The sequence below is a fragment of the Babylonia areolata genome, chromosome 20 (genome assembly GCF_041734735.1).
Source record: "Babylonia areolata isolate BAREFJ2019XMU chromosome 20, ASM4173473v1, whole genome shotgun sequence".
In the NCBI taxonomy this organism is placed as follows: Eukaryota; Metazoa; Mollusca; class Gastropoda; order Neogastropoda; family Buccinidae; genus Babylonia; species Babylonia areolata.
The window spans coordinates 53,828,119-53,849,215 of record NC_134895.1 but is presented as its reverse complement, the minus strand read 5'-3'; the positions used below and the strand labels follow the sequence as shown (position 1 = coordinate 53,849,215).

The following is a 21,097-nucleotide window of genomic DNA, read 5'->3' as shown; positions in this document are numbered from 1 at the left end:
GAAAGCATGACTGACGGCCCCTCCACCCAATCCTGCTTTTTTTTTCTTCTTTTTTTTAACTTCCTTTTTTTCTTCCTTCTACAATTTCTTTTTTTCTTTTCTTTTTTGGGCTTCCTTTTTCTTTAATATAGTAACCAAGTTTTCATGCTGATGGAGAGAAATGAAAACCTTTGACAGTTAATGAATGCAACCTTTGCAATAGTCCTCCACAAATGAAAACACAAGTACACACATACTGGGTCAATAGTTTTCTTTATTGCAAATGTATACTGTTGCATAACAGAACAACAAATAGATTATAAAGCAAATTCTGTTAACAGTGTAAAAGAAATGACCCACCGCCTAACACTTATACTAAGCTTTTTCCTCAGAGCAAAGTAACACAAATTTTGCTTCCCAAAATTCCACCATGCATCATTTGGAATCATCAACATATGTAACACAAAATACAATGGTAAGAATTCCTAAACCTTTATGTTTTAAACAACATATATAATTCGCAGGGGGGAAATATCACTTGTAACATGATTTGTGCCATTATAAACTTGGTGGGAAAGGTCAATCTGTGAATGTGCAAAATACAGTGCAGCTGATCCATTATTACCATTTAATCTTTGTGCTGCTATTCATTAACTTCAGTTCATTTTAAATAATGTGTAACATCCTTGCATGATAATGTACCTAATTGAGTATTTGCTTTTGACAATGAACGAACCTTGTTTCCTTGATCCATATAAGCTCCAACCAGCTTGTGCCTTATCCGATCTTCTTGAACACTTTTGTTATAAACTGAAACCATTTTATTTTCCGTAATTCCTCAGAGTGTATGGCAAAATAATAACTGTCATTTGAAGGAAAGAAAGAAAAAAAAGACAGTGAAAACAGGCAGTAGGATGTAGGTGATAATTCCTCTTTTGTTGTAAAATGCAGCAGTAACTGTTCACCCCAAAGACCATTTGTTCATTTGCTAAAGATCACAGAATCAAATCTAATATCCTGACCTGGAATCATTGCACACATCAGAATTTCATCTTAACTGTGCTGATTGCCAGCGCAATGTTTTCATGGATCTAGTTTCATTACATCACTACAACAATACTGGGATATTGAAAAAAAAAACACAAACAAAAAACATTTCCAAGGACTACAACTCTTGCCTGCATGTATGCTAGCTGAAACTTGCAACTGCTGGAAAATAAGACATCCCATTTTCTTCAAAATGGACAAATACTGTTTTGAATGACAACATGTGCAGCAGCACAGAACAGGCAGCAGAGAGAGTGGTCCCTTGGAGAAGACTTTCTTCCTTTCGACAGATGATCGTCGTTCTCACATTCATAGCAAGACAGCTAGCAAGAGACATTAAATAAGCAAGACAGAAACTGCTTTTCATGTAAAATAAAATAAAAAAAAAGTCCTCATTGAACCATCTGTGGTACTATTTGAAAAAAGTGATATAACAACCAAGAAAGCAAATAAACACAAAATAAATAAATAAATAGACACCAAGAAAATGTCACAACTAGGTGGTTGCTATTCAAAAGTTCTGGCAGTTGCTGTGAAAGGCGGTTATACTTGACCCCAATTAGCAGCACTGGGGGAAGGTAACATCTTGTAGCAGCACAAGGAAAAGATAACCCTTAGTAGCAGCTCAAGGAAAAGCTAATCCCTAACAGCAGCACAAGGAAAAGGTAACTCCTAAGAGCAGCACAAGGAAAAGGTAACTCCTTATAGTAGTGGAAGAAAAAGACAGCTCTTCAAAGCAGCACAAGAATAAGGTATATATATATATATTTTTTTTTTTTAATCCTAACAACAGCACAAGGAAAAAGTAACCCTTTGTAGCAGTGTAAGGAAAACGTAATCCCCAAAAACAGCACAAGGAAAAGGTAAATCCCTCAAAGCAAAGGTAATCCTTAAAAGCAGCACAAGGGAAAAGCAAGCCCTTATAAGAGGAAAGGAAGAGGTGGTGGTTCTGTCACTATGACTGAATGAAGGAGGGATCAGGTGAGGGTGGACGCAGTGTCTCCAGTCTAAGGGGGCGTGAGGATGGCCTTCAGAAGTCTCTTGTAGTCTCCGCTACATTCACTCTCCACGGCTTCCACCAGCGTTTTTTCATAGGCGCTCTCGTACGCCTCCTCAATCTCCTCCATGTCGATCTGACAAAACAGCATTTGGATGAGAATAACATTGTTTTGTTGTTGTTGTTGTTTTAAAGAAAAAGAACTGAAAGAAAAAGATAAAATAATGGATTTGGCAGAAAGTGGCCACTTATGAAATTCATAAAATAAGAACACTGATCTGAAACCATTAAATGTGTTATTCAATTATCGATTTTTCTTTGGATCGATATGAGAGAAAAAATATGTACTTTCAATAACTGAAAATATTGTTACAATAACTTAAGTACTGGAAAAAAAACTATGTCATTTTTTTTTAAATCATCAAAAATTAAATTGTTAAAAGTCACATTAATTTATCTTCGGATTTACATGGAAAAAAAAAGTGCATTATCCAGTACCCAAAAATGAAGCTGCAATAATTAAAGAACTGATAAAACTCATGACATTCTGAAGCCAGATCATCAAAAATTTAGACAATACTATTTGTGACTGCTGTGTTTTTGGTTGTTTTTTTGTTTGTTTGTTTGTTTTGTTTTGTTTTGTGTGTGTGTGTGTGTGTGTGTGCGTTTTACACTATAATCTGAATTTTACAACATGAAATAGTCATGCTTGCAAAATCTGACCCATTAGTATGTATCATGGCTGAGTTATATCAGCAATCTCAGCAGTGCTAAGTTTGCACTGCATAAAGTTTCAGTTTTGTTTTCTCAAGAATGTGTCACTGTTCTGACAAATCTACGTACGTTCACCACAACTGCTTGGCTGTTGCCTGACCCGCACCATAACCCATCGCACGTTGTCAGGCCTTCAGTGCATGCTTATATATTTGTGTACCTATCAGATTAGATTTCTTCTCTGGAATTTTGCCACAGGACAAAACTTATGTTGCCCTGGCTTCTTTCTCATTGTTCTAACTGTGTGCTGCACACAAGACCTCCGTTTATTGTCTCATCCAAATGGATTTTCCAATCACACTTGGGAAACAGGATGAAACTGGGATGCGAACCAATAACCCCATGGACAGTTGATTCTTAATAACCATTCTGCCACCTTCCTCCCAACCACAGTCTATGGAACTGGCGTCGACTCAGGAAAATCCTTGATGCTTAGCAAACTTGGCACCGCTGATGGCTTGTGCCGCTGAGTCCAGGTGAGGTCCCACTTACCTCCGACCTGCTGACGATGATTCGGATCAGGTCGCTGTCGCTGGTTCCAAAACCGGCCATACTGTCATGCAGGCGTCGTGCAAAGTAGTTGGGTTTGCTCTTCACGCTTTCCACTGAAACCAGGTATACATTTCAACACCATGGTGGATTTAAACAACAACAACAACAACAACAACAACAGAAAGAAGAAGAAAAAACAAAGAAGAGAAAAAAGAACATTGAAAAATAAAACCCAACATCATTAACATGGCGGCAAATCAATCATTTGTTTTTCAAAATCTTTACACAAAATATTGGAAACCATTCTTTTCACACATACTAATGAGGAAAAAATCAAAACCTATCATATAAACACACATGGAAGAATGTAAAATGGACCCTGGCCACTTCCAATTCACACACACACACACAAACACACACACCAAATCACACACAAAACACACACACAACTAACCACAACCATGCACCCCCCCCCCCCCCACACACACACACACACACAAATACCACACATGCGCGCGCGCACACACACACACACACACAGAACTACAAACATGAATTTCACACACACACCCCCAACACACACAGACACACACACACAAAACAAACCAACCACACACACCTATCCACATCACACCCACACACCACACCCACCCCACACACCAATAGCCAGATAGCCCTCCTGAAGACCACACCCACACACACACACCAATAGCCAGGCAGCCCTCCTGAAGACCACACCCACACCCACACACTGATAGCCAGGCAGCCCTCCTGAAGACCACACCCACACCCACACACTGATAGCCAGGCAGCCCTCCTGAAGACCACACCCACACCCACAGCCAGGTAGCCCTCCTGAAGACCACACCCACACCCACAGCCAGGTAGCCCTCCTGAAGACCACACCCACACCCACAGCCAGGTAGCCCTCCTGAAGACCACACCCACAGCCACAGCCAGGTAGCCCTCCTGAAGACCACACCCACACCCACAGCCAGGTAGCCCTCCTGAAGACCACACCCACACCCACAGCCAGGTAGCCCTCCTGAAGACCACACCCACACCCACAGCCAGGTAGCCCTCCTGAAGACCACACCCACACACTGATAGCCAGGCAGCCCTCCTGAAGACCACACCCACACCCACAGCCAGGTAGCCCTCCTGAAGACCACACCCACACACTGATAGCCAGGCAGCCCTCCTGAAGACCACACCCACACCCACAGCCAGGTAGCCCTCCTGAAGACCACACCCACACACTGATAGCCAGGCAGCCCTCCTGAAGACCACACCCACACACTGATAGCCAGGTAGCCCTCCTGAAGACCACACCCACACACTGATAGCCAGGCAGCCCTCCTGAAGACCACACCCACACACTGATAGCCAGGCAGCCCTCCTGAAGACCACACCCACACACTGATAGCCAGGTAGCCCTCCTGAAGACCACACCCACACACTGATAGCCAGGTAGCCCTCCTGAAGACCACACCCACACACTGATAGCCAGGCAGCCCTCCTGAAGACCACACCCACACCCACACACTGATAGCCAGGCAGCCCTCCTGAAGACCACACCCACACACTGATAGCCAGGCAGCCCTCCTGAAGACCACACCCACACCCACACACTGATAGCCAGGCAGCCCTCCTGAAGACCACACCCACACACACACACTGATAGCCAGGTAGCCCTCCTGAAGACCACACCCACATCCACACACCCACACACCGATAGCCAGGTAGCCCTCCTTAAGGGCACCGCTACACTCGTTGCGGATGGCCTCCTCCATGGTGACCCCGTCAGACAGCTCCTCGTAGACCTCGATCACCTTGCGCAGCTGTCCGGGAGAGGTCAGGCACAGGATGGCGTTCAGCTCCGCCTCCTCCGTGCCCCACACGTCCGCACCCGCCTGCCACACACACACACACGCACATACAAACACACACACATACACACCCCATTAGTTCTGCATATTGAAGAATATGGTGATGCAGCTGCTGCTGATGATGATGATAATAATAATGATAATAGCAACAGTAACACCAAAGAAAAAGATGAAGAAGAAGGATGGTGTTCAACTGTGCCTCCTCTGTGCCCCACACGTCCCCTCCCGCCTTCAAAGCATGGCACATGCACACACACCATTGGTACTGCGTACTGAAGAATGCGATTTTGCTGCTAATAATTATGATGATGATGATGATAGTAATAATAATAAGAATGTCAATAACAGTATCAACATCAACAAGTCAGAAGAAGAAGATGAAGAAGGACAAGAAGAAGAAGAAAAAAAAAGTATTAGGATAATAATTATTAACATCATCATCATCATCATCATCATAATACTGCTAGTGATGTGTTAAGTGTGAACAATGCTGTGTAAAGTGTAAACAATGTGTAAAGTGTGAACAATGCTGTGTAATATGTGAAACTTGCAACTGTGCAAACAATGTTGCTGCCAGAACTGAAAGTTGTGTATTGGGGGGAAAAAATCTGATCAGAAAAAAAGCAATTACAATGTGACAGCTGGACCTATTTTGTCAGGTTAATGCAATTCTATTTTCATCCATTTCACACTGTCACTTTATACAAACACAGACAAACAAAAACAACAACAACAAAAATCATTTAAAAACAACAAAGACAAAGATACTGACAACAACAAAAAACAACCAAACAAACACACACACACACAAATATTCAAACAAAAACAAAACAATAAAGTATGTGCAATTATCAAAAAAAACAAGTTTCAAACTGTCCTGTGTCTTAACACCAGCTATGCATGCACACTCACTGCACAGCTGTATATCTTTCTTAGAAAATAGCGCTCTAGGTCGGTGTGCTGAAGAGGTACAGAGGGTATCATCAGTACCAATTATATTATTCATATCATCATTGTATTGTACTGTATTGTATTGTATTGTATTGTTGAAATCTGACATGTATGTTCCCAGTTTGGTATGAGAAGATATAGATCTGGCTGTCTTTGGAAAATCGCGATTGGATTTGAGAGTGATTTCTGGTTCCAAATAATTTTTATCAGTTAAACTTCTCATGGCAAATTTTTACCACATCCAAGTTCCCTTTGATCCTCTAATGGTAATACTCCCGCTGCACTGTACGTTTTCTTACTGGAAGCTTGGACTGGTAAGTCAAGTGCCAGTTTATATGCTCTGCATTCTATGCTTACTTTCTTTTTCTTGTGCATAATATATAAGTAAGTTTTGTGATGTACAATGGTGTAATACTCCATGGTGTTTACTTGTTCTTGGTGGTGTTATTGTGTGTGTGTGTGCATGTCCCAACACTCAGCTTACATCACAGATTGACATAACTTTACATTTGGGCCAACAGCAAAGTGAGAGCTGTATTATCAATGGTTTCTCCAGTCAATGGGAAATCATTTACAGCTTAGTCTTTTGTGAAGGACTGTGACTCTCAAACTAGGAGGCAAAATTGCACTGGCTCTTAGTGCTGCAGCCTTGTGGGCTAGTTGGCCTTTGGGAACCATCCCAACACCGACTGTCCTAAAACCCTCTTGGCCGAGAGTGGGGATGTAACTTGGGCAAGACACTCTCCACTATAATCAAATTCTAGCCCAAATAGTCGGAACAGCAGTTGTCTCCTCCATGTGTGTGTGCGTGCGTGCGTGCGTGCGTGTGAGGTCATGGCATGGATTGCAAAAGCTGACTGACACTGAGCTCAGTCTCACAGGGAGGATGTTTGTACAAACCTGTGAATTTTGGCGTTCCCTGTCAACTGAATAGTTTGCAGCTTGTTAATTTGCCTACACATTAATCACTGTCATCAATGTGGTTTGAAATATCTCCACCCTTTATCATTATGTATAAGCACCAGTATCCCCTGCCACACTGTCCACCCTTTATCATGATGTATAAGCACCAGTATCCCTGCCACACTGTCCACCCTTTATCATGATGTATAAGCACCAGTATCCCTGCCACACTGTCCACCCTTTATCATGATGTATAAGCACCAGTATCCCCTGCCACACTGTCCACCCTTTATCATGATGTATAAGCACCAGTATCCCTGCCACACTGTCCACCCTTTATCATGATGTATAAGCACCAGTATCCCCTGCCACCCTGTCTTCCCTTTATCATGATGTATAAGCACCACCAGTATCCCCTGCCACACTGTCTTCCCTTTATCATGATGTATAAGTACCAGTATCCCCTGCCACACTGTCCACCCTTTATCATGATGTATAAGCACCAGTATCCCTGCCACACTGTCTTCCCTTTATCATGATGTATAAGCACCAGTATCCCTGCCACACTGTCCACCCTTTATCATGATGTATAAGCACCAGTATCCCTGCCACACTGTCCACCCTTTATCATGATGTATAAGCACCAGTATCCCTGCCACACTGTCCACCCTTTATCATGATGTATAAGCACCAGTATCCCTGCCACACTGTCTTCCCTTTATCATGATGTATAAGCACCAGTATCCCTGCCACACTGTCTTCCCTTTATCATGATGTATAAGCACCAGTATCCCCTGCCACACTGTCTTCCCTTTATCATGATGTATAAGCACCAGTATCCCCTGCCACACTGTCTTCCCTTTATCATGATGTATAAGCACCAGTATCCCTGCCACACTGTCCACCCTTTATCATGATGTATAAGCACCAGTATCCCTGCCACACTGTCCACCCTTTATCATGATGTATAAGCACCAGTATCCCTGCCACACTGTCTTCCCTTTATCATGATGTATAAGTACCAGTATCCCTGCCACACTGTCCACCCTTTATCATGATGTATAAGCACCAGTATCCCTGCCACACTGTCTTCCCTTTATCATGATGTATAAGCACCAGTATCCCTGCCACACTGTCCACCCTTTATCATGATGTATAAGCACCAGTATCCCTGCCACACTGTCCACCCTTTATCATGATGTATAAGCACCAGTATCCCTGCCACACTGTCCACCCTTTATCATGATGTATAAGCACCAGTATCCCTGCCACACTGTCTTCCCTTTATCATGATGTATAAGCACCAGTATCCCTGCCACACTGTCTTCCTTTATCATGATGTATAAGCACCAGTATCCCCTGCCACACTGTCTTCCCTTTATCATGATGTATAAGCACCAGTATCCCTGCCACACTGTCTTCCCTTTATCATGATGTATAAGCACCAGTATCCCTGCCACACTGTCCACCCTTTATCATGATGTATAAGCACCAGTATCCCTGCCACACTGTCCACTCTTTATCATGATGTATAAGCACCAGTATCCCTGCCACACTGTCTTCCCTTTATCATGATGTATAAGCACCAGTATCCCCTGCCACACTGTCCTCCCTTTATCATGATGTATAAGCACCAGTATCCCTGCCACACTGTCTCCCTTTATCATGATGTATAAGCACCAGTATCCCTGCCACACTGTCCACCCTTTATCATGATGTATAAGCACCAGTATCCCTGCCACACTGTCCACCCTTTATCATGATGTATAAGCACCAGTATCCCTGCCACACTGTCCTCCCTTTATCATGATGTATAAGCACCAGTATCCCCTGCCACACTGTCTCCCTTTATCATGATGTATAAGCACCAGTATCCCCTGCCACACTGTCCACCCTTTATCATGATGTATAAGCACCAGTATCCCTGCCACACTGTCTTCCCTTTATCATGATGTATAAGCACCAGTATCCCCTGCCACACTGTCCACCCTTTATCATGATGTATAAGCACCAGTATCCCTGCCACACTGTCTTCCCTTTATCATGATGTATAAGCACCAGTATCCCTGCCACACTGTCCACCCTTTATCATGATGTATAAGCACCAGTATCCCCTGCCACACTGTCTTCCCATGTAATGTGTCTAAAAGGGGACACAAAATTCATGACAACACGTGCACATAGGACTATATGAAGATGTAAGGCACAGATCAGAGAAACAGAAAATGAGAGGGAGAGAGAGAGAGAGAGAGAGAGAGAGAGAGAGAGAGAGAGAGAGAGAGGGAGAGAGCCAGAGAGGGAGAGAGAGAGAGAGAGGAACATGAAAAAGCCCTTAAAAATACAATAATTATATGTATGTATGAAAAAGTATGAAAGTCAGTCGTGTCCAATTATGACCACAAGAACAGCAGAGGAGTTACCATTCTGCTGACTTTACTACCTGGGCTCAAATCTGATTAGAGTGCAGAGTGTCTTGCCCAAGTTACATCCCCACTCTCTCGGCCAAGAGAGTTAGAGTGCAGAGTGTCTTGCCCAAGTTACATCCTCACTCTCTCGGCCAAGAGAGTTAGAGTGCAGAGTGTCTTGCCCAAGTTACATCCTCACTCTCTCGGCCAAGAGAGTTAGAGTGCAGAGTGTCTTGCCCAAGTTACATCTCCAATCTCTCGGCCAAGAGGGTTCTAGAAGAGCTGGCGTTGGGATGGTTTCCAAAGGCCAACTAGCTCCCAGGGCTGTGGCAACAAAGAACCAGTGCAGTCTTGTCTCCAAATTTCAGTGACAGTCCTTCACAAAAGACTACGCTGTAAATGACTTTCCACTGCAGTGGAGAAACCACTGATCATGCAGCTGTCATGGTCAATCTGTGATATAAGCCGAGCGTTGGCATACACTTTCAGCCGACAGAATTAAAAAAATAAAAGAGGGGGAGGGAGCAACAAAATACTGGAAAATGAAATATGACATAAAGAACATGAAAAAAGTGTGTAAACCAGTATAATTCATTTTGCCAGAGGCCTGAAAAAATACTGTACACACCTCTGTAGCTAGAGAAACCAAAACTAGGCACACAAACATGCAACTTCAATGGAAAAAAACAACAACGGTATGAACAAAAAAACGTCAAAGCGGAAAATTGCAAAATCCAAGAAAAAGCAAAGCTCAATAAACTACATCTCTAGGTTTCTCCATATCCCAAACAGTTATAATGGACAGGAAGAAAACTGATCCAGAAAGGCCGAGTGGCTGGGTCACGTACAGCTTTGAACTTTTCAGCGTCCTCCCTGGCTTTGTCCTCATCCGACCACTCCCACTCATCCGACTCCCGGCCCCCCACACACAGCGACACCAACAGCCGCCTGAAGTAACCACTCGTGTCGCTCTTCAGGTCCTCCTCAAGCTCCGTGTCATACTCTGCATTATCGTCATCACAGTCTTTATCGTCGTCATCATTTTCATCATCATCATCGTCATCATCATTCATCTTTATTCCCTGAATCTCTGTTTATAAGCTGTTTATGGTCATTCTGGATCATGAGTTCATGATGTTTTATACATCACGGAGCGCACAAATGCATACACAAACACACACACACACTCTCCCATGAGCACACACATACACACGCACACACACACGCGCGCGTGCGCGCACACACACACACACACGCACACATATACACTCACACACAGACACAAACACACACTCACGCACTCATCCTTGAGAGAGGGGGAGAGAGAGAGAGAGTGTGTGTGTGTGTGACCATGTTTGCGTGTGCATCATGACAGTGTGTGAGCATGTTACAACTTTGATGTATTTGCTGAGAAGAAGTGGTGTAGCACACAACGATTACTCTGCACACAGCCATACCTCAACCATAATTACATCACTCACAGCTTATAACCTTTCAAAGAAAAAAACATTGACAGCGCTAGCCTTGTGTAAATGAACACCCCAACCAAAGGAAGACCCACTGTTTGTACAAGTGGATGATAACAGGTGCACAGTACAGTTAAAGATTCAGAGGAATATGTTTTTCTTTGTGTCTCCATCTTGCCCACCTTCTTTGTACTTCTCCTTGATCTCTTCTATCTCGCTGTTGTTCCGAGTCACCATGATTTCTACCAGCGCTGTTTCGTCTGTGCCTGCCCCCTGCACGTCCACACACACATAGAGCATGGCTGTAGACCACTCCTTCACGACATGCAGTCAGCATGCAGACATGACAGTCATGCAGTCAGCATGTAGACATGACAGTCAGCATGTGGACATGACAGTCAGCATGTGGACATGACAGTCAGCATGTAGACATGACAGTCAGCATGTGGACATGACAATCAGCATGTGGACATGACAGTCAGCATGTAGACAACATCATGACAATCATGCAGTCAGCATGTAGACAACATCATGACAGTCATACACTCACCATGTAGACAAAATGGCAGTCATGCAGTCACCATGTAGACACCATGACAGTTATGCAGTCAGCATGCAGACAACATCATGACAGTAATGCAGTCACCATGCAGACAACATCATGACAGTCATACAGTCACCATGTAGACAACTGGACGATCCGCCAACACTTCTTGAGACCCAGAAAGCAATCCGTCTGCTATCCAGTGGCAAAGCACCTGGCTCAGACTCCATACCAGCAGAGGTCTACAAGGATGGAGGCACTGTGCTGACTGAGAAGCTTCATCAGCTGTACTCACTCATGTGGAAAGAAGAGACGATCCCCCAGGATTTCAAAGATGCATCTATCATTCACTTGTACAAGCGAAAGGGGAACCGGCAAGCCTGTGATAACCATCGGGGCATTTCCTTGCTCTCCATCGCAGGCAAGATACTTGCCAGGATCCTACTAAACCGCCTCACAGCACACCTTGACCAAGGTCATTTGCCTGAGAGCCAATGTGGATTCCGGAAAGAGCGCGGAACCACGGACATGGTGTTTGCTGCAAGGCAGCTGCAAGAGAAATGTCAGGAGCAAAATGCTGATCTGTTCTCCACCTATGTCGACCTTACTAAGGCCTTTGACACCGTGAGTAGAGAGGGACTGTGGAAGATCATGGCCAAGTACGGATGCCCTCGGAAATTTATTTCCTTGGTCAGCCAATTCCATGAAGGCATGCAGGCTCGAGTCCAGGACAATGGCGAAACATCTGCTCCTTTTGCTGTCACAAATGGTGTCAAGCAAGGCTGCGTCCTGGCTCCAACGCTGTTCAGCCTCATGTTCTCTGCAATGCTTACTGATGCCTTCAGAGATGGCGATGTTGGAATCGGCCTAAAGTACCGAACAGATGGCAAGCTGTTTAACCTCAGAAGGCTTCAAGCAAAAACGAAGGTCATGACAGACATCATCAGAGACTTTTTGTTTGCTGATGACTGTGCCCTCAACGCTGGATCTGAAGCTGACATGCAACTCAGCGTCGACAAGTTTGCCACTGCCAGCAGGAACTTCGGCCTTACCATCAGCACGAGGAAAACTGAAGTTCTCCATCAGCCAGCCCCAGGGAAACCCTACGTTAAGCCCAACATCACAGTCAACGGTCAGAGACTCAGTGCGGTGGAGCGGTTCACATACCTTGGCAGCACACTGTCACGAAATGCGACCATCGACGATGAAGTGAATGTCAGGATTGCAAGAGCAAGTGCAACTTTTGGTAGACTCAGTGCAAATGTCTGGAACAGAAGAGGCATTAGTCTTGAGACCAAGCTAAAGGTCTACAGAGCAGTAGTTCTCCCCACACTACTGTACAGCTGCGAAACTTGGACAGTGTACCAACGACATGCCAAGAAGCTGAACCACTTCCACACAACATGCCTCAGGAAGCTACTGAACATCAAGTGGCAAGACAGGACCCCAGACACAGAGGTGCTCGCAAAAGCCACCCTTCCCAGCATCTTCACCATCCTGATGCAGTCCCAGCTTCGCTGGGCTGGACACGTGGCACGCATGCCAGACCATCGGCTGCCCAAAAGGCTCTTCTATGGCGAGCTGCAACAAGGGAAGAGATCACACGGAGGTCAGAAGAAGCGCTTCAGAGATACTCTGAAAGTCTCTCTGAAAGCGTTTGATATCAACCCTGACTCCTGGGAGGAATCTGCAGTGGACCGTAACAAATGGCGCGCTGCTGTGCACAAAGGCGCCAAGTTGTGCGAGGCCAACAGGACTGCTGCAGCTGTTCAGAAGAGGCAGGCCAGAAAGTCACGGGCAAACAAGCTCCCTGACAATGATATGCCTGTCTTTGTCTGCCCCAACTGTCAGCGAACATTTCGTGCGCAGATTGGACTATTCAGCCATCTGCGCACTCACAGATAGATTCATGAGCATCCTTCCCCCCACCCCACCACCACCCTCCCCCCATCCCCAATCTGGATGACATCGATGGTCATCATCGATCTCGATGGACACACCACCAGACAACATGACAGTCATGCAGTCACCATGCAGACAACATCATGACAGTCATGCAGTCACCATGTAGACAACATGACAGTCATGCAGTCAGCATGTAGACGACATGACAGTCACGCAGTCAGCATGTAGACATGACAGTCACGCAGTCAGCATGTAGACATGACAGTCACGCAGTCAGCATGTAGACAACATCATGACAGTCATGCAGTCAGCATGTAGACAACATCATGACAGTCATGCAGACAACATCATGACAGTCACCATGCAGACAACATCATGACAGTCATGCAGTCACCATGCAGACAACATCATGACAGTCATGCAGTCACCATGCAAACAACATCATGACAGTCATGCAGTCACCATGTAAACAACATCACGACAGTCATGCAGTCACCATGTAGACAACCTCATGACAGTCATGCAGTCACCATGTAAACAACCTCATGACAGTCATGCAGTCACCATGTAGACAACATCATGACAGTAATGCAGTCACCATGTAGACACCATCATGACAGTCACCATGTAGACACCATGACAGTCATGCAGTCAGCATGTAGACACCATCATAAGAGTCATGCAGTCACCATGTAGACACCATGACAGTCAGCATGTAGACACAATCATGACAGTCATGCAGTCACCATGCAGACAACATCATGACAGTAATGCAGTCACCATGCAGACAACATGACAGTCATACAGTCACCATGCAGACAACATCATGACAGTCATGCAGTCACCATGCAGACAACATCATGACAGTCATGCAGTCACCATGCAGACAACATCATGACAGTCATGCAGTCACCATGTAAACAACATCACGACAGTCATGCAGTCACCATGTAGACAACCTCATGACAGTCATGCAGTCACCATGTAGACAACCTCATGACAGTCATGCAGTCACCATGTAAACATCATGACAGTCATGCAGTCACCATGTAGACACCATCATGACAGTCACCAAGTAGACACCATGACAGTCATGCAGTCAGCAATTAGACACCATCATAAGAGTCATGCAGTCACCATGTAGACACCATGACAGTCAGCATGTAGACACAATCATGACAGTCATGCAGTCACCATGCAGACAACATCATGACAGTAATGCAGTCACCATGCAGACAACATGACAGTCATACAGTCACCATGCAGACAACATCATGACAGTCATGCAGTCACCATGCAGACAACATCATGACAGTCATGCAGTCACCATGCACACAACATGACAGTCATACAGTCAGCATGTAGACAACATCATGACAGTTCATGCAGTCACCATGCAGACAACATGACAGTCATAAGTCACCATGCAGACAACATCATGACAGTCATACAGTCACCATGCAGACAACATCATGACAGTCATGCAGTCAGCATGCAGACAACATGACAGTCATTCAGTCACCATGCAGACAACATACACTCACCATGCAGACAACATCATGACAGTCATGCAGTCACCATGTAGACAACATCATGACAGTCATGCAGTCACCATGCAGACAACATCATGACAGTCATAAGTCACCATGCAGACAACATCATGACAGTCATACAGTCACCATGCAGACAACATCATGACAGTCATAAGTCACCATGCAGACAACATCATGACAGTCATACAGTCACCATGCAGACAACATCATGACAGTCATGCAGTCACCATGCAGACACCATCATGACAGTCATGCAGTCACAATGCAGACAACATCATGACAGTCATGCAGTCACCATGCAGACAACATCATGACAGTCATACCGTCACCATGCAGACAACACAACAGTCATGCAGTCACCATGCAGACAACACCATGACAGTAGTCATGCAGTCACCATGCTGACTACACAACAGTCATGCAGTCAGCATGTAGACAACAACATGACAGTAATGCAGTCACCATGCAGACAACATCATGACAGTCACCATGCAGACAACATCATGACAGTCATGCAGTCAGCATGCAGACAACATGACAGTCATTCAGTCACCATGCAGACAACATACACTCACCATGCAGACAACAACATGACAGTAATGCAGTCACCATGTAGACAACATCATGACAGTCATGCAGTCACCATGTAGACAACATCATGACAGTCATGCAGTCACCATGTAGACAACATCATGACAGTAATGCAGTCACCATGCAGACAACATCATGACAGTCATACAGTCACCATGCAGACAACACAACAGTCATGCAGTCACCATGCAGACATCACCATGACAGTCACGCAGTCACCATGCAGACAACACGGCAGTCATGCAGTCAGCATGTAGACAACATCATGACAGTCATGCAGTCACCATGCAGACAACATGACAGTCATGCAGTCACCATGCAGACAACATGACAGTCATGCAGTCACCATGCAGACAACATCACAACAGTCATGCAGTCACCATGCAGACAACATGACATTCATGCAGTCACCATGCATACAACACAACAGTCATACAGTCACCATGCAGACATGACAGTCATGCAGTCACCATGCAGACAACATCACAACAGTCATGCAGTCACCATGCAGACAACATCACAACAGTCATGCAGTCACCATGCAGACAACATCACAACAGTCATGCAGTCACCATGCAGACAACATCACAACAGTCATGCAGTCACCATGCAGACAACATCATGATAGTCATGCAGTCACCATGCAGACAACACCACGACAGTCATGCAGTCACCATGTAGACAACATCATTGCAGTGGAGAAACCATTGATTACACAGCTCTCAGTTTATTGCTGGCCTTGCCTTGTGTCAGGTATCTGATATGGCACTACATCCGTATCCACACAAAAGCATTGCACAACATACAGTGCAGAGGGCCGACAGATGTGACATGACTCATGGCTGGCCTGTCTCACGGCATAGAGCACACAGCACCAGCTGTCGGAAACCTATCCTGGCAAGGCAAGCCACGTCAGGTGTCTGGCGTGATAACGACGAGGATGATACCAATACTTATATAGCGCCTATCTTCGGTCAGAGACCAAACTCTTTGCACTTTACCAACACAGTCATTTGCACAGCAGGCTGCCGGCTACCTACCTGGGTAGAACCAACTGAAGGGGGGGCGGGGTGGGGGTGGGGGGAGGGTGTGTGCATCAGCATACATGCACATTAGTGTAGGATACTTATGTAGCATGATGTCATGTGCATGTGTGTCTTCCTGACATGTAAACAGTCAAACAGAAGTCAGAACAGCTGCTACATTTGGCCCAGCCTCAGGTGTGTGCAGAGCCTATGTGACTTTGGAGCATGTCCAAACATACTTCACAATCAGTTCCATTACTAAATATGAACAGCAAAATGTATCTGATGAGTCATGATTACATTAAAAAAAAAAGAATAAGAAAAAGCATTTTGAGTAATAAACATCATTCAAAAAGACAGATGGTGTAAGCTTACAATGCTGCAGCTTTTTTTTCTTCAGGTAAAACATTTATGCTTCCATTTTTCAGTTACCAAAAAGAAGCTTATTTGGAGAATCCTTCCTTTGCAAATCATATGATATCATATAAATCAATACCCCCAAAACAGCATAGTCCAACACATGGTGGGGTAAAGACTGCCGTATATGTAAAAGCCCACTGTTAGACACTTGGAAGCTGCAGCTTCAGAATGGACTTTAACATCTTCATTTCACATACGTTACTGAATTAAAAAACAAAAACAAACTGCAGCTCATCAATTAATAAAGTGTCAAACAATGCATCTGACAGAAAAGTCAGTTCTTCAATCAAGTAACCTCAACATGAATACGAAACCAAATCAATCCAAGACTCAGTTTTAAAGTCAATCAAACGGCCTCTCAGCCAATCAAATCCAGTCAAACCAACCAACCAACTAGCCATTCAGCCTACATTACAAGCAAACAATCCATCCATCAATTTTTTCCCCCTTTTTGTTGTAGTCTTTTTTGCTGCCCCATCATCTGCACACTTCCAATGGCACATTACTCCCATGCCGCTCATTCTGAATCTCCTCCCCCAATACACACACACACACACACACACACACACACACACACACGCACGCACGCACGCATGCACGCACGCACGCACGCACGCACACACACACGCGCACGTGCACACACACATACACACACACACACACACACTCACACACACTCACCAATATCTCATCATTAAAAGCCATCCAAGTCATAGCAATAGTCAGCTGAAATCAAATCAAATCAAATCTTTGCCTTACCGACATGGCTTCATGCAGTTGCTTGGCATCGTAGAGACGTGGGGAGGTCAAGAGAGCGACACACAGGTCTTCAAAGTCCCCTCCCAGCTCATCCTTGATGTCTTCTATCAGGTCCTGTGCGACAAGACAAGACAGGTTTTCTTCAGGAAACTCTGTTGGGGTACATCATGACAAGACAAGACATGTTTTCTTCAGGAAACTCTGTTGGGGTACATCAATACAAGACATGTTTTCTTCAGGAAACTCTGTTGGGGTACATCAATACAAGACATATTTTCTTCAGGAAACTCTGTTGGGGTACATCAATACAAATCAAGACATGTTTTCTTCGGGAAACTCTGTTGGGGTACATCAATACAAGACATGTTTTCTTCAGGAAACTCTGTTGGGGTACATCAATACAAGACATATTTTCTTCGGGAAACTCTGTTGGGGTACATCAATACAAAACAAGACAGGACTGTTTCAGGAAATTTCATGGGGGTCCATAAAGACAAGACAAGACAAGACAAGACAAAACATGTACATATGTTTATTTAACGAAAACCCATGGACATATATGAAGACAAAACAATAAATGTTTGTTTCAGAAAACATTGGGAATATACGTAGACAAGACAAGACTTGTGGTAAAGTGGTTAGCAACACAGACTGACAGCTGGGATGACGCAGGTTCGATTTCCAGTGGAGGGGAGGGGTTTTCGGCACATCACCAGCTCCTACCTTGAGTTGAGTGTGCTGTGGCCTTACATGGGAAGACAGGGAGTACACATTCAAGTATTATTCACTTCACAGATGTGTCTGAGTGTGTTGCTCAAATTTCCTGACCAACACTGAGAGTGTCTGTATCTCTCAGGCCTGGTTAATACCGTAATATCATTTTGACAGGAAGCTTAAAATACAGCCTTGACATGCATTCCCAAACCCAAAACAGACCCCCATAGCTTCATCATCATCATCATCATCATCATTCTCTACTTTCATTGTCAATATATGGGGGAAAATAGTCCCAAGTTCTGTGGCCTTTCATGCCCTGCTGTCGTGGTGACCTGTTTTGATCCCCCTCCACTTCCGTGCTCAGGGCGAGTCCTGTCAAGGTCTTTAGTGTCGGCAGAAACATGGGGACTGTCGTTAAGGGGACATGGTGGTGCGGGTCTTCACTCTGGGGGAGATGCTCACTCAGTCTGGCTCCATGACTAGGCTGTTATCGTCGTCATTCAGGGACTTAGTAGGTGGTGTCCAAAGTACGCCTCATCAGAACAGGTACTGCTGAACAGCGCCCCAGTGACACAGCAGCAGTGTAAGGTCTCCTCTGCTGTCCTGACAGCCATGTCGTACAGTGTAAGGTCTCCTCTGCTGTCCTGACAGTCATGTCGTACAGTGTAAGGTCTCCTCTGCTGTCCTGACAGCCATGTCGTACAGTGTAAGGTCTCCTCTGCTGTCCTGACAGCCATGTCGTACAGTGTAAGGTCTCTTCTGCTGTCCTGACAGCCATGTCGTACAGTGTAAGGTCTCCTCTGCTGTCCTGACAGCCATGTCGTACAGTGTAAGGTCTCTTCTGCTGTCCTGACAGCCATGTCGTACAGTGTAAGGTCTCCTCTGTTGTCCTGACAGCCATGTCGTACAGTGTAAGGTCTCCTCTGTTGTCCTGACAGCCATGTCGTACAGTGTAAGGTCTCCTCTGTTGTCCTGACAGCCATGTTGTACAGTGTAAGGTCTCCTCTGCTGTCCTGACAGCCATGTCGTACAGTGTAAGGTCTCCTCTGCTGTCCTGACAGCCATGTACAGTGTAAGGTCTCCTCTGCTGTCCTGACAGCCATGTCGTACAGTGTAAGGTCTCCTCTGCTGTCCTGACAGCCATGTTGTACAGTGTAAGGTCTCCTCTGCTGTCCTGACAGCCATGTCGTACAGTGTAAGGTCTCCTCTGCTGTCCTGACAGCCATGTCGTACAGTGTAAGGTCTCCTCTGCTGTCCTAACAGCCGACAAACAGTCTTGGACCTGCATCCATTCTAATTAACACTACACCCCTTTTTCTTATATCAATCTGTTCAGTTAAAATATATTGTGTCAAAAAAATGAACCTTTCATTCATTAAAGAAACATAAAAAAAAGTAAATGAAAGAATAATTAAGAGTATAAACATGTCATAATTAATACACACATTTCATTCACAATGTCGTTGTTACACTAGCCTCCTCCATATTTTTTGTTCAACAAATGACAGAATGGATGAAATGACCAGATATATAACTATAATCACTAAACAAAACAGACGAATAATTATTCTGTACATACCTTTCCATAAGCAACTTTAAAAGCGTCTGCTATCTCCAGGCGTTGGTCGTTGGAGTGGTTGCCCAGAATCTGAAGAACTGTCTCCTCATCCGTGCCTGTAAACAGACCGATAATAATTGAACACAGAGAGAGAGAGATACTTCGAAAGCGATCGAGAGATATCGAGAGGAAGACAGAGCGAGCGAGAGTCTACACTTGAACCACAGCAGGTCCACCATAGTTCTCATTCACCCTAAGACCCCCACACACGGACGTACCCACACCACCACCACCACCACCACCCGCTGCCCTCTCTCTCTCTCTCCCTCTGAGACAGACACGGCGATGGAACTGCTCACCTTATTCAATTCATCTTTGGGGAACTCACCCAAACTAGCTGACGCGCTTTACACTTACGAAACACACACACACACACACACACACACACACACACACAGATGTTTCAGAAAGGGATGGGAAGGTTGTGTGGTGGCCGAGGAGGGCATGATGAGACGAGAGTGAAAAAAAAGGGAACAGATCATCGTGAGGGAGGTAGGGGTGGGTGGTGGTGAGTGCATGGTGCTGGGGGATGGGAGAGGCTGGAACTGCACAATCGATTAGTCTGCGGTGTGGTGTGTAGTGTCAGACAGTAACAAGTCGAGTGAAACCAGGCAAAGCATATGTGTTGAACGCTAACCACACAGTCTCCACACACTGTCTCTACACACTGTCTCTACACACTGTCTCTTCGGGGAGAACGGGGGTTGGAGGAGGGGGGGGGGGGTAAGGAGGGGGATGGGGAAGGGGGATGGGGGATGAGGGACGGGGAAGGAGGGAAACCCGGGGGAGAAGGGGGTGTTTGGAGGTGGGAATTGAAGGAGGTGAATTAACTATAACACCATGTCACCGGTTCAGTAGCTGAAGTCGATCCTGGTAATTCTCCTCTTCTGAGTAGCAAAAGCAGCAGCAGCAGCAGTAGTAGTAGTAGTGTAGCAGAAGTAGTAGGAGAAGCATTCAGGGTTGATAATTTTCTCGACTGATCTCGCAGGTCAGCCGCCGGACGTGCAGACCTACCATGCAGTTCCTTTCAGTAATGACGTTCTACCCAAAAGACAGGGCGCC

At 45.2% G+C, this 21,097-nt stretch overlaps 1 protein-coding gene across 1 annotated transcript in view; it reads right to left on the bottom strand.

The window, feature by feature from the left end:
• Nucleotides 1-235: 235 nt before the first annotated feature.
• The window catches only part of LOC143294733 (annexin B9-like), a 49,546-nt gene continuing 28,684 nt past the window's right edge, over nt 236-21,097 (bottom strand). The window contains exons 3-9 of the mRNA XM_076606180.1: nt 19,997-20,091; nt 17,701-17,814; nt 11,086-11,176; nt 10,286-10,440; nt 5,022-5,202; nt 3,290-3,402; nt 236-2,159 (exon numbers count right to left, since the gene is read on the bottom strand). Coding sequence (XP_076462295.1) covers nt 2,034-2,159; nt 3,290-3,402; nt 5,022-5,202; nt 10,286-10,440; nt 11,086-11,176; nt 17,701-17,814; nt 19,997-20,091 — 875 coding nt within the window. The 3' untranslated portion in view covers nt 236-2,033. The remainder of the gene's footprint in view (nt 2,160-3,289; nt 3,403-5,021; nt 5,203-10,285; nt 10,441-11,085; nt 11,177-17,700; nt 17,815-19,996; nt 20,092-21,097) is intronic.